The 14,183-nt window shown below is 34.9% G+C and overlaps 1 protein-coding gene and 1 long non-coding RNA gene across 7 annotated transcripts; one reads left to right on the forward strand and one right to left on the reverse strand.

Annotated features, from left to right (window-relative positions):
- The first annotated feature begins 1,006 nt into the window (after positions 1-1,006).
- Positions 1,007-2,070, forward strand: LOC107605589 (uncharacterized). Its single transcript, XR_001612536.3, has 2 exons — positions 1,007-1,417; positions 1,526-2,070. It is a non-coding gene; the product is annotated as an uncharacterized LOC107605589 (long non-coding RNA).
- Positions 2,071-4,273: 2,203 nt separating this feature from the next.
- LOC107605588 (K(+) efflux antiporter 3, chloroplastic) lies at positions 4,274-13,858 on the reverse strand. Of its 6 annotated transcripts, XM_088489734.1 has the most exons (7): positions 9,270-13,223; positions 9,112-9,196; positions 6,106-6,414; positions 5,482-5,583; positions 5,047-5,208; positions 4,687-4,776; positions 4,274-4,553 (listed from the first exon to the last, which is right to left on the reverse strand). In XM_088489734.1, exons 3-7 carry the CDS (start codon positions 6,331-6,333, stop codon positions 4,488-4,490), a joined length of 648 nt encoding a protein of 215 aa, XP_088345860.1. In that variant the 5' UTR covers positions 6,334-6,414; positions 9,112-9,196; positions 9,270-13,223; the 3' UTR covers positions 4,274-4,487. The 6 variants fall into 6 exon arrangements, 1 of the variants encoding a protein (XP_088345860.1); XR_015885792.1 differs by lacking the exons at positions 4,274-4,553; positions 4,687-4,776; positions 5,047-5,208; positions 5,482-5,583 and adding exons at positions 13,230-13,388; positions 13,512-13,858 and having other exon boundaries at positions 6,350-6,414; positions 9,270-10,471; XR_015885793.1 differs by lacking the exons at positions 4,274-4,553; positions 4,687-4,776; positions 5,047-5,208; positions 5,482-5,583; positions 6,106-6,414 and adding exons at positions 8,080-8,618; positions 13,230-13,388; positions 13,512-13,858 and having other exon boundaries at positions 9,270-10,471.
- Between the last annotated feature and the right edge of the window lie 325 nt (positions 13,859-14,183).

The following is a 14,183-nucleotide window of genomic DNA, read 5'->3' on the forward strand; positions in this document are numbered from 1 at the left end:
GCCAAATCCATATAGCAAGTGTCGATCAACAGTCAACTTCAGATAATGAAATGCACAATGACAATTTTCTGTGAATCTAACAAGCCCCAGAAGTGTGCATACACATTTGGACTCTCAGCAAACTTCCGACCGCTCCATTTCTTCCTAACAAAGTCATTACATTAAAAAACGCATAAACATTCAAATAAATCTGACACTTCTTCATGCAAAATCTGCTATATCTTCTTAGAACCAAAAATAAGAATAAGAAACTGGAATCAAAAGACATGTAACTCTATTTACTTCTCTAAATAGGAAATACAATAGAAACATAATAAAAATGATAATATCGATTTTCCTCTCTCATTTCATATACTGAAAGTGACATTTTCGGGTACTTTAAACACATCAAACTCTTCCAAAAGACAAAAAAGAAGGAGAAAAAAGAGGAGATAAAAAGTACATAAACAATTTGGGTTTAAATTAGGGCTGGACAAAAAAATCTAAATCTTGAATTTTAAACTCAATCCAAATCACATTGCATTAATTTTATGGTTTGGTTTTTTAATCCAAACCATTTAACCAACTTTAATCCAGATTTGGATCCAAATCCAAATTAGGATCCAAAGAGAAAAAAGAAATTCTGGATTTGAATGATCAAATCTTATACTCACATAATTACAATGCTGATTCGGAACCAATCTCTCGTACAAAATTTTTCTTGAGATAGATGATGGTGTGACACTGTCACACTGACACATAATGAAGGTAACGTTTTTGCTAAATAATATAATTCTTTTTATTACGTCCCCAATCGGCCAATTTGGTGTGTGTTCCAAAAATAATATTGTGATATTGTTGGAAAAATAAATTGATTTGATTGAAGAAAGATTTTGATTCCTTTGGTACAATCATGTATGAGCAGGATTCATGTATTGTATTTGTAGGCTACGGATATGTTACTCCTACTTTTATGTGGGAGTAACATTAACCATTCTAAAAATATTTATAAATAGCACCCTGTTTTTTGATTTTTGGAAGAATTTATAATTAAACATTTACCCCTGTATTTTTTCTTTTTACACATTCTTCGTTTTTCTTTTAATCATAGTTTCAAAAGAGACGAGACATTTGCCTCTGCTAGGGTTATTGCCTCCTTCACCATCGTCGCTCGTTCTCTATTCCTCTCCCTCTGCGGTCGCTCGTTCACTATTCCTCTCCCTCTGTGGTCCCTCGTTCTGATCATCGTACACCATCGTTGGTTCTCTGCTCCTCACCGTGCGTTGTCGCTACTGCTCTGCTCCTCCCCGTGTCTCGCGGTCGTTGGTGGGTGGTCTCGCCGTGTCTTGCTTCCGTGTCTGCTCGAAGTCGAAGCAACATTTCTTCTCTTGTCTGGACTCACTCCGACTCTCTGCTTTAGTTCGGTAGTTCAATTCAGGTATCTCTCTCAATTTAGTTTCTTTCTTCTCAAAGTTTCAATTTTTCAATGAAAAAATAGAAATAATCACTTGTGCTTCAAAGCTTCTTCTTGTGATGCATTATAAAGGTCAACCTGCTAATATAATCACTTACACTTCCTTGTTGGATGGGATGTTCAATATCAAACAAGTTGACAAGGCATTTGTGTTATTTAATCAAATGAAAAAGAGTGGCATTGACCCGAATATAGATCGACGGGCTCTGCAAAGAGGGCTTATTTGAAGAAGCATTGGCCCTGATGTCAAAAATGGAAGACAATGGTTGCTTACCAAATGCTGTGACTTTTGAAATTGTTATTCGTGCTTTGTTTGAAAAAGGTGAGAATGACATGGCAGAGAAACTTCTTCGGGAAATGATTGCTAGAGGCTTATTGAACGGATGAATGAAGGTAAAATACATCAACTCAAATTGAAATCACCTCTCTATTGTTGCAGAATATGTATCATATTTCTGTAAATTCTATATCTGTTGGGTCACAGAACTTTGGCAATGCCATAACATCAATACCATTGATGTCTTGACTATCTCATTTTTATTCAATTAATTTTGAACTTTCAATTTTTGTAATTGCTATCATCCTTTTTAATTCCACTATGCTTTATTGATTCTTTAGAGGATATTCCTAGTTGTAGCTTACAGGTTTAGTGTTTAAGATCTCTTTATATTAATTAATAGTTCTTTACTGTTATCCTATGAGATCATATATCTTAACTATTATCATGCTACAAACTAAGAAAAACAAAAAAGAGTGCTATAAACATTTGCAAATCCATTGCATTCTGTATAAGGAAAATTACATTATTATGAAAAATGTGATTCTAAAATGAGTTTGTTAATAATTCGGTTATGGTTTCCCAACTTCAAATTTTATTGTTAGTTTGCTTGTTGATCAATGACTTCTCTATGGAGATTGGCAATATTTGCTTTACACTGGATTTTGACCTGCTTAAATGAGTGTGGTTTGGCCACCTAGGTATTTCAAAGCAGATATTTTTCTGCATCAATATTTCTCTTGCCTTGATTTTAGCTTGTAGTTTTGGACATCTAAACTTGTGTCGCAAGAATTTAGTTCCTAGCACGGTAACTTACAACATTCTTATTGATGACTTGGGCAAATCAAAGAGAATCTCTCGTGCTTTAGAGCTTTTAATTGAGATGCATGATAAAGGTCAACCATCTTCTATATTCACTTACAATTTCTTGATAGATGCTTTGTGCAAAAACCGACAACTTGACAAGGCACTTGTGTTATTCAGTAAAATGGAAGAGATTGGCATTAACCAAATATACACTCATACAACATACTTATTGATGGCCTATGCAAAAGTGGAAAACTTAAACATGCTCAGGAGAAGAAATTATCATCAAAACGGTTAATGAGTGGGAAGTTATCAATGTGCATAAGTTATATGGTTGGGGTCAATATAATTTATTCGCCTTGGATCCAGGAATGAGATAAAAATTCATTTTCTATCACAAAAGAGCCCTAAGCTATAAAAATTCCCTAGAAATGTAACAGTTAACAAAAATAGTAAAACAATATGAAAAATAGTAAATCTCCTTTTTTCATTTCAACTTCATCTGGATTGATCCTCTTCGGCCCTGCTGTCTTACATTTTAGACACTGAATATTTTTGGAAAAATTCATAACACTGCATCTGCGGCAAAACCAACGAGAATATGTCAGCAGATCATAAGGAGCAAGTGGGACAGTTTGCCATGCATAATTGCATATGGTCAACTACGAAAGTAAGAGAACAAAAATCATAGAACAGTGTAATTCACATAATTCTATTGATATGGACCAAACTTATAGTGCTTTCAAAAGGAACCTTTACAAACAAATGGAAATCGAAAAAAAGCTAGTAAGCAAGTAAAACAGCTGAAGGACTTACCCCGGACATATCCAATCTCCTTTACTTATTTGATTAGTAGGCAGATCAACGTCCTTTGACTTATCTTCATTACAATTTAAGCATTGTGTATTCTTAGACAAGTTCATAAAATTTCATCTGCAGGAAACGTGGAAGCATACAAAAATGAGAGAATCAACTTTTACAAATGAATTTTAAGCGGCCAATATGTAAATTGTAGACGTCAAAAGTCATGGAAATATGCACCAAGAAGATTTTGAAAGCTCTTTATATATATATATATATTCATGCTACATAAATGCATAATTAACAAGGGTATAGACAAGTCACAAGTATCTACAGGCCTAAACTACTTCTGTTTCTTCAGAATGAGCACCATCTCTTAAAGCAATTTGCTTGAGAGAAACCTAATTAGACAGGTGAAATAGGTAATCATCTGACAATAGATTTTCAAAAGAGATGACATTGTTTTAATATATGAAAAATAGGAGATCGATCACTAAGTGCTTATGGACAAAGAATTAGTTCTGCTTGCATATTAACAATTAAGAATGTCTTCCAAATTTCATGTGAAAATGGAGAAAACCTATAAATTCACTGAAGATATGTCTGCATCAGCTAATATGACCCACTTTTGGCAAATCCAGTCACGTTTCTTCAGTTCTACATCTTTTGAAAATTTACTACTTGTTTAGGATATAATGGAAAACGGCTCTTGCCAAGATTTCGTAATCATTAGAATATCCAAAAAGGTGATCATGATTTGTGTTCTACCGAGTGAAATCGTAGTATGATATTCAGATTTTCCTCATTCATACTACACATCTTGGTAATCAGCATTTGTATATAAGAACATTGAATCTTTAACAAATGAGCTTTTTTTATATATTCCCTTCCCTCATTTGAAATTTTGGCCTGATTGGTGTATTTGCATATAACCATACTCAAATGGTATGAATGTATGTATTCAAAATTAGATGCAAAAGTATAGGGAACCAATTTTAAATTAGCCAACATTAACCGACTTTAGGATTAAGAGTTAATTTAAGATACAGAATTTAAGATAAACAAAATAATTTTAAAAAAGTTAACTGAAAAAAGTTGGTTCCTGACACATTATTCAAATAGAACTTTTTGCTTGTATTTCTCTCCTTGTTATGCTAGGTCATCCGACATCACTCCGAAACCTTTCATAAGCTTAGAACCCAGCTGTAAGCTAATCTGAGTGATTGTTAAAAAAAGAAAACAAAAAACAAAAGACTTAGATGTAGTTTCTGCATAACTATTGAGCAATGGCAGTTGCAAGCTCCATCGAGTAGGACAAAATGACAAGCAAGAAAAAGCGAATCAATACCTCTGCATTTTCCAAAACGGCATCTGTTGCACCTGCTTTCTTCAGATCTAAAAGATGCTCAAGATCTTTAGCTCTGGCATAGATTGGGATCTGCGGATTTTCATCATAAAGTAAGCAATCCAGATAGGATAAAGCAAACTAAGGGAACAAGAAAAGGCAAATCAAATAGTTAAGAACTTTATCAGCCAAACTCCCTATTATTGGACCTAACAATATATACCCTAAGTTGAACGTAAAATGAAATTCTTGGATCTTCCTAAGATAGATAAATGGATCGGTTTAGAAACAAAAAATATATTTAGTTATCATATGTCAAATTGGTAAGCAAGAAAGTGTAAAGGGAGGGAAAATGAATATTACTGCAGGGTAAGTAAACCGTAGCCTCTGAACAGTTTCCGCTGTCTTTTCCTTTCCGGTGAACATAACCATAATAGCTTTTGGAGAAGAGATACCGACCGACTGAAGAACAGCAGGATGTGATCCATCCCCATAGTGAATTGGAAAGCCGGCTTTTTTAGCAGCCTGCCCAGCAATTTAACAGTAAAAGTACATGTTAAAATGAAGTGGATATCGACCAAAAAAAAAATGAAGTGGATAAAACATTGAGATATGAAGAGAAATATGTTTGACTTCAAATTAACACTTATTCTGCTGCCATCTCATGCTACACACAATTACATAGAGAGCATGCGTTCAGCGTTCTACTCATGAAGTTCAAGAACTCTTCAGAAAAGAATAAGTCGTATGCATATTTCTAGTAGGTAACAACTAAGCAGAAAGCTTAAGTACACTGACATTTACTAGTGCGGGGTCAAGATCAAAAGCCAAATAAGGCCATCCTGCAGCATCACTGTCTCCTCCTGAAGCCAACGGATTGGAAAGGAAATTTGCAAGGACCTCCATACCAAAAGCATATGTTTAAAATTTAGAACATAGTACATATAAATGGCAGGTCTAAGCATGGTAAGTATAAATTGCCAAGTATAAGCATGCAAAGGGAGAAACAGATTATAGCCAAAGAACGAGCAAACAAAAAAGTAATACAAATATGTTCACCTCAGCGGTGAAAATTAGCATTCATGTCCTCCCAGGGGATTCATTGCCACCGAGGGTTTCAAGAAAGCCAGAAGGATCAATTTTCGCTTTCTCAATGACAGAAAGTGCAGACAGAACCTTCTCTGCTGCTACCTTTCTCGTCTTAGCTGCATCTTTTAGCACTTTTACACTTTCCTCTACTTTCTAAGCAGACATGAAAATAAATAAATAAAGCATATCAAATTCAAATCAAAACACCAAGGAAACTCGAAGCAGGGCAAAAATCATTGCCTGAAAAGCTACCCTAAGGATTCAAAATTCATCATCTTGACTATTCTAAAAGAATCAAACCGAACTGAAAAGAAGGCAGAGGAAAAAGTATACCTTGCTGGGTTTGTCGTCCTCAACAAGAAGTGTGGTTGAGGAAAGTTGTCCTATTTCAGTGTCATCAAGGGTCGCTCTGGTTCTCGTTCTTTCTCTGCGAAATTTAACAGGGTGGTGATACTGATAGTTCGTTCCTCCGAGAATGTGAGGAGCGGCGGCGGACGCAGGGAGCGGCGGCGTCTGATGCGTGTTGTGGCGGCGAGAGTAGGCGAACCAGAGATAGAGCATAGGAAGAAGATGAGAAAATGGCGTTGATAGAAATTGATTCTATAAACGTTAGCAGACCTTTCTTCTTCTTTGAATCTAAAACTAAAAGATAAAGAGAAAAAGTGTAAATAACAAAAGTTAAAGGGATCAAAATCTATTTAATAAATTTTTCAAAAAAAAAAAACGAGATACATTTTGTAATTATTTTTATGATGGTTAATGATAAACCTACAAAAATGTAGGAGCAAGGAATCCTTAACCGTATTTGTAAGGTTTTTTTTTAATTCATACCCACATAACTGAAAAGTTGGGATTCTCCGGGTTATGTATATAGATTTCTTATTATTTCTGTAAGTTTAATCTCTTGAATTTTAATTTTAACTGTTTTATTATGATTAAATATAATTATTCATATACTTCTATTTGCTAATTCAAATTGTGACCATTATTATTATTATTATTATTATTATTATTGTGAAAATCGTCCTTTTTCAACTGTTTTTTTGTTTTTGAAAAATGATTTTTGTTATGAGAATTTTTTTTTATTCTTATTATTATAATATACGAGAACCAATTAGTATTTATTAGAATTATTTAACGTGTAATCCATGTATATGTATATATAGGATATTATATTTTTATTATTTCAATTATTTTAATACTTATAAATATTTTTGTATATTGTATTATTTTATACAAATTTAAATACACAATTTTTTTCTCTACTAAATATAAGTTATTTATGGTGTTATTTTTGTATATTGTATAATCGATGAAAAAGTTCACATTATATACACAGCGGAAAGAAAGACAAACAACTTATTAAAATATGGTTTGAAAATTGAATTTTAAAAACTGGTTTTAAAAGTAGATTTTTTGTTAAAAAATTTGGTTTGAAAATTGAATTTTAAAAAACTAGTTTTAAAACTGAATTTTTGTTTGAAAAAACTGATTTTAAAACTGGATTTTAGATTTGGATTAAAAAAACCAAATTTAAAACCGATTTGTAAATAAAACCAGATTTAAAACCAGTTTATAAGTAAAACCGGATTAAATTCTAAAACCGATTTAAAATCGATTTTTATTTTTTCAAATTGGTTTAAAATCGGTTTCTTTTTCAATCTAATTCTGGTTTGGTTTCATGAATCATAAAACTGGTTCTGAAATGGATCTAACTTGGATTTATAAAAATCCATACCATGTCCACCCCTAGTTTAAATTGAGAAGAACATGAAGCACATAAACAATTTGGGTCCTTTAACTCTATTTGCAATGGAGTTTTAGTATCTTCGTTTAATTCCTTTCCCAACTTTAAAGCATTTGATCCTGTGCGCAAATTACTATATCCCATTTCATTTTCTAGCATTTTCATATATTTTAAATTCCTAATCATGTCATAAAATAATCTTATTGTTTAAATTGATAAACTTGTTTCCACTATTTTAAGAGAAAAAGAGATAGATTAAACATTTCAATGTAAAGTTCATACATATATGAAAGAGGATTATTATACACTCTTTTCCAAATAATGAAAAAACAAGTTTATTTGTTAAGAATATATTCAAATTTTGTGAGACTATGATTCTCCTACTGTTTATATGATTAGAAACTTCAATTGCCATATAGCAAATATTACCCATGTACTGGGAATCTTGGTTTATATGTTAATTGTGAAAAGGTAAAATACCAATCTTGGTTTATATGTTAACTAGTACATATTCTTACTTGGAGAGAATTACAATTTACAACCTTATACACACTTCTAGATTAGCAAATGACATTTTATCTTTACGTCTTAGTAGTAAACACTCGCATAAAAGATTTTAAAGAAATAGTAAATATACATTTTCCCCCTTGCTTTAAAAACAAGCTTGTTGTAAAAGAACGTTTTCCTATTTTTAGGTGACTGTATCCAGAATTACACATTCAAAATGAACACCGCAAATCTTATGTCTAGGATATGTAACGCGTATGAATCACGCTCAGTTATATACTGATTCCCCCTCTTCTTTAAAGCTGATTAAGCACTCTATCAAGTACAACTTATGTTTTATAAAAATATATATACATGAATTTAGTTAGACCATTTTTACATAAAAAAGCAGCAATTGCTTTATCAGACTATGATTCGCAAACTATGAGAAACCTTAATAAGGTCTAGAAACGAATCAGCTTTATCCATGAAAATTTTCACAAGTGCAGTGTAATAGAATAAACCAAGGTAACTAATAACAGTTTGCTTGCAAGTTTGTACTACATATTCAATCTTACATTACAGGTCCAATTGAGTTAGGCTAATGAGAGCTCTGTGCAGACATGGAACAATAGTAGTCGCAAACATGAAAAAATGGGAAAAAAAAGTATAATCCAGAATGAAATCAACAAATAAATGTAGTTAGGCTAATGAATTGAGTAATGATCCAATTAGTGGCACTTAAAACGAAGTAAACATCATAAACTCATTAATTATAAAGCTGAAATAAATGGGTTATGTTAGGTCACGAACAAATTCACACTAGGCAAAGAACTTCTTTAACTTCAATGCTACTACTTCACACCATTAACAAAAATAATTACAAATCAAGCAAAGAGGTTCTGAGTACAAATACACCTTTCAAATACAAACAAATTTGATTTAAGCATTACAAAAATAATGGTTAAATCCACAGATCAAATTGATTATCACAAGAAGAGAAAAGTCCCGATGCTAGGTCACGAACAAATCCAAATTAAAGATTAGGGCACGACGGAAAAGATGAAAGGAATCAGTAAACTAAACAACATTTGTATAAAACTAACCTGGGTCAGAGCAGTTCGGAGGAGGAGTTGATGGTTGAGGTGGACAGCAATTGGGGAGAGGCGGCAGCTTCATTCTTCGATTTTCCTGTGAAGGAGAAAAAGAGGAGATGAGAAGATGGGGAATACGAAGATGAACTCGCAAGCGGCAAATCACTTACCTAGTGGTGGCGAGGCCAACGGCGACGCGGTGGCTGTTCTTGAAGAAGAATGCTCGAGTGGCTGCGGTGGCTGTTCCGAAGAAGAATGAGAAGATGAGTCACGAGGGTTGATCAAGAAGCCCTGATTTACATTGAGGGTAATTTTGAAATTATAAATTTCGGATAGGGTAATTTAGGTACAAAATATAATTAAAATTTCTGTCTCCGTCTTTAAATTTGAGGATGATTGAAGTATAATCCACTCCCTATGCCAACATCATGCCACAAGTGATGGTATCTGCTGCAACAAAAAGAAATACTCCAGCGGCGTTCCGGATCACGGGCAGCATATCAGTTGTAGGATGTCGCGAAATAGCATATCAGTTGTAGGAAGTCGCGAAATAGCAAACCGGACCTGCGCACCAGTTGTATGGTAGAAAATAACGTACTATGAGTTGTTTTCATCGTGAGACCAAACGAACATTTCTCGCCGTGGTCCTTCCATTCTGATGGAGAGAGAACGAGAAGAAACGCGAGGCAGAGCACTGGGAAGGGAGAGAGTGACGAGAGAGAATAAGAATTTAGGACATCAGAGACCAGCGGGAAGGGGGTTCTTGGAATGAAAACGGAAAATCATAATGTGATGGAAAGAGAACGAAATGAACTTACCTAAATAAATGCGGAGCAGAGAAGAACCGCGAGTAGAGCACTGTTCTTTGTGATTCTCTCCCTTCCGAGTGCTCTACTCGGGTTTCTTCTATGCTCCGCATTTATTTAGGTAAGTTCATTTCGTTTTCTCTCCATCACATTATGATTTTCCGTTTTAATTCCAAGAACCCCCTTCCACCTGGTCTCTGATGCCCTAAATTCTCATTCTCTCTCGTCACTCTCTCCCTTCCCAGTGCTCTGCCTGGCATTTCTTCTCGTTCTCTCTCCATCAGAATGAAAGGACCACGGCGAGAAATGTTCGTTTGGTCCCACGATGGAAACAACTCATGGTACGTTATCTTCCACCATACGACTGGGGCGCAAGTCCGGTTCGTTATTTCGCGACTTCGCGACATCCCACAACCTGATATGCTGCCTGTGATACGGAACAATGCCGGATGCCCGTGATGCCGTGATGCGGAGTCCGAAGTGATAGATTCAGGCTTCTTCCGTTCTGACCTTCAAGTAAATTCGGAAACTTTGAATGTGGTAGCGTTTGTTTGCAGACATTGGAACTGAAAAATTTAAAGACAGAAAGAAACCTAGAAAACAGGAAATTTATAATTATTTGATACAGAAAGAAACCTAGAAAACAGGATGATCATTTAAAAAAAAATAGTTTCAGGAAAAAAAACAGAAATCCATAACACACCTTTGAATCCGAAGGAGATATAGGGGAAAGATTCAATGCAGACTTAAACGGAACCTGATTAAGCTCCTTAAATTTTTTACTTAACTAAAGATTGCAAGAACCGGACCAGTCAATGAACCGGTAGAGTGACTGGTTCACTGGTTCGATGATTCGACCGGTTTAATTAAATATTAAATAAAATTATTAAAATTTAAATATATAATTTCAAATATTGAAAAAAAATATCATCAATCATCAATAAAATTATTTTAAAAAATTTAACATACTATCATCAAAATTTATCAAAATTCAAGAGAGCAGTAAAACACCATAACAAAATTATGCCAGATTTCCTGAAATCAACCATCAACAATTATTCCAATTTCATAAAAATTATAAAAACCAAAAACTTAACACACTTAACAGTTAACACAGAGGCAGCAACAAGCCAACAACACTATTCTCCCCTAAGTTCTCGCAAGTAATCAGCAATCCTCATCAATCAGCAACAAAGGTATAAAACAAGAAAATCTTTCAAAATAATTTTTTATAATTCAAACATAGAAAAAATCAGAGAATCCAGAAATAAAAATTACCCAATTAATTCAAATTCGGCCATCATACCACCAACACTAACTCAGAAGTCAAAACACAACAAATAGAGAAAAACAACTCACCCCAACTCAGAACACAACAAACAGAAAAAGAAACAGCAACCAAGAATCAGATTTCAGTAACTCAATAAAATTAATAAAATAAGCAACCATAAAATGAAGCAAACATAGATTTGAATCATTAAAATACAGAAACTCAAATTCATAGAAATTAACAAAAGAAAAAAATGAAGCAGAATTCAACCAAATGATATGAAGCCATATAGTAAATTCAATCCAGAATTGTGGCAATATTTTTATTTTGAATCAATAGCAGCAAAACAACAATTCACCAAAACAAATACAACAGGTTGGATCTAAACATCAATCTCAGTCAAATTAATAAATTAAACAATTGAATTTATAACTCAATCTTCAGTAGAATTAATTCAATATGATAAGACTGAATTGAAATAAAAATTCAAAACATTATCTCAAAATTCAGCAGAATCATCAATAATACATCATATGCATGTTCAGAATAAATTTGAAATTTCAGAGGAATAGAGTCAGGGAAATAGAAACAGGGAGTGTTAGAGACTGAGACTTGAGACCTGAGAGGGTTGAAGGCTTGAAGCAGAGAAGAAGAGACTTGAAACTTGAGATCTGAGACCTGCGATGGTTGAAGCAGAGACTAGAGACTAGAGACTTGAGACACGACAAAAGTTAGCCGCTTCGACTGCGAGACTCCACGCGAAGAAGAGAAGCCACGACGGATAAGCAATGACGGTGAGACACGGTGCGGAGCATAGAAGCAGAAACGACGCCAGCGAGGAGGGGAGAAGGAGAAACGACGAGGAGGAGAGAAGCGGCGAGGACCCACGGCAAGGATCCGAGAAGCGGCGACGACCCACGGCGAGGAACAGCGAAGCGTCAATGACCCACCACGAGGAGCAGCGAAGCGGCGCGACCCACAGCGACAAAGCGAGCTCGGACAGAGAGGGCGACAGATAGAGAAAGGAGAGAAGGGTTCGGCGATGAGTTCGAGCTCTGAAGTGGGATGGTGGGTGGTGGCTGTCGTTGGAATTCGAAGAGAGGACAGGATTGTGGGTTGCAAGGGCTGCTCACTTCTCAGAGAAGAGAGGAGAGATGAGTGGCTTCAATTGGTGTTTGGTGATTTAGGGTTCAGCTTCAGCACTTGCCTTTCCTTTTTTTTTTTTTATTCCCACACAAAACGGCAACGTTTTAGAGGGTATATTTCCGAACCGAAAACCCTCTAAAAAACCGGACGGTTCTACCGGTTTATCGGTTAAACGCCGATTCGACCGGTTTTTTCACCGGTTTTTTGCCATACGATTTCTAGGCTTACCCGGACCGGCTAGCTGACCGGTTCCCGGTTAACCCAGCCGGTCCGGTTCGGTTTTCAGAACAATCTTAAACAGAACCAAATCATTAGGCACAGGAACAAAAAGTTTTAAACATTTAGATTTCAAATAACAAAATGTTATAAAGTTGAGCTATATTATCAGCCACCAAAAGCAATAATCCAAGAAAAAGGAATAAAACTTCAGTCCCAATTCCTAGCTTTTAAAGGTAGTAGAGCTCCCAATAACCACGTACTTTGCAGGTATTTCAATTGCAGAAACATTCACATCCTAGTTTGATTCTTATCATAGATCTTAACAGCGAAAATAAAACAAATAAATAAATAAGAAAAAAGAGATAGCACAATCCAAAAATAAATCTGAATCAAGCAATGGGCAGAGGTCACCAACAGTGAAGGATAACAGTATCGTAATCACATACATGACTTCAACACAAAAATCTATTCACATCAAAATGTAGCATTTTGCAAAAATAATAATAATAATAATAATAATCCGAGAAAAGACAGTAAAATTTGAAACACATTCAAAGAAACCTTAGAATCAAAAACAGTGAATTCATAATTATGTGAAAGTGTGAAACACAATGAAACCTAGAAAACACGATGATGATAAAAAAAATTAATTTCAGGAAAAAAAAAAAAAAAAAAAAAACTTAACCCACTTTCAATCCGAAGGAGATAAAGGGGAAGATTCAAGGAGGAGACACGACGCCGCACATAATCTACACCAACGACCAGCGTGGTGGGGGTTTCTTCCAAGGATCATAATGGCCGAGGATCTTCTCCGGCGAAAGCACACACCGAAACCAAACTACTTTCACCTTGATCAAAATAAACATTCAAAAACAACTCAAACCCTCGGCAAAGAAAACACATACGAAAACCCCAAATCAAAGGCAAACAAAACACATATGAAATAGAGATCTCGACCCAGAATGTCTCACCAAGGCTGTTGAAGTTCAAGTGAGCGTGAAGCAGCCTGAAACAGAGATCGCACTCGCGCAGCATCGGCAGCATCTCACCGGCTGAAACTAACCAGCGCCATCGCCGTGATTGTGCTCTCAGACGAAGAATCCGCTTAGATCGGGTAGGTTAGGGTTTCCACCTGAGGGTTGAGGAAAACGGTGTTGAAGAGAGAGCGTCTGGGAGCGAGAGAGATAGCTTTGAGAAATTAGGGTTTGAGAGAGATAGAGAGGGAGAGAGAGAGAGAGAGCGTGAATTTGGATGAGGAGAAGACCAGTAAAGTAGGAAGATGAGTATAATTTCATCAGATGGATCGTGACTAAAATTATCTTTTGTCTTCTTCTTTTATAATTGTTTCACAAGTTTTTCATACTAAAATAAAGGTAAAATGCATAAAAGATTTTCTACTAAAAAAAAAACTCTACTGACACTTTATTTCGCATAAAAAATATTATGTGCGACTAAAAATTAATAATCAAATCAGCTATCATCTATTTGTGTAAATATGTATATATAATTTAACTCATTTTAATACGTATTTATATTTTAATGTATATTTTATAATAAGATGTGCTACACATTTATGTAACCAAGTTGGCTCAAACCTAAATAGACTCACGCGCATTAATGACGAGTGAAAACACGCGCCCAAA

Source organism: Arachis ipaensis, chromosome B6 (assembly GCF_059453495.1).
Source record: "Arachis ipaensis isolate K30076 ecotype BB chromosome B6, ASM5945349v1, whole genome shotgun sequence".
Classification (NCBI taxonomy): Eukaryota; Viridiplantae; Streptophyta; class Magnoliopsida; order Fabales; family Fabaceae; genus Arachis; species Arachis ipaensis.

Bases quoted from the DNA above. Each gene is read 5' to 3' on its own strand.
- LOC107605588 (XM_088489734.1), bottom strand. From the start codon at position 6,333: ATGCTCTATCTCTGGTTCGCCTACTCTCGCCGCCACAACACGCATCAG. The intron at 5,584-6,105 runs GTATACTTTTTC...TTTGGTATGGAG, and splicing joins AGGACGACAAACCCAGCAAG to GTCCTTGCAAATTTCCTTTC. The intron at 4,777-5,046 runs GTAATATTCATT...GAAAATCCGCAG, and splicing joins TACGGTTTACTTACCCTGCA to ATCCCAATCTATGCCAGAGC.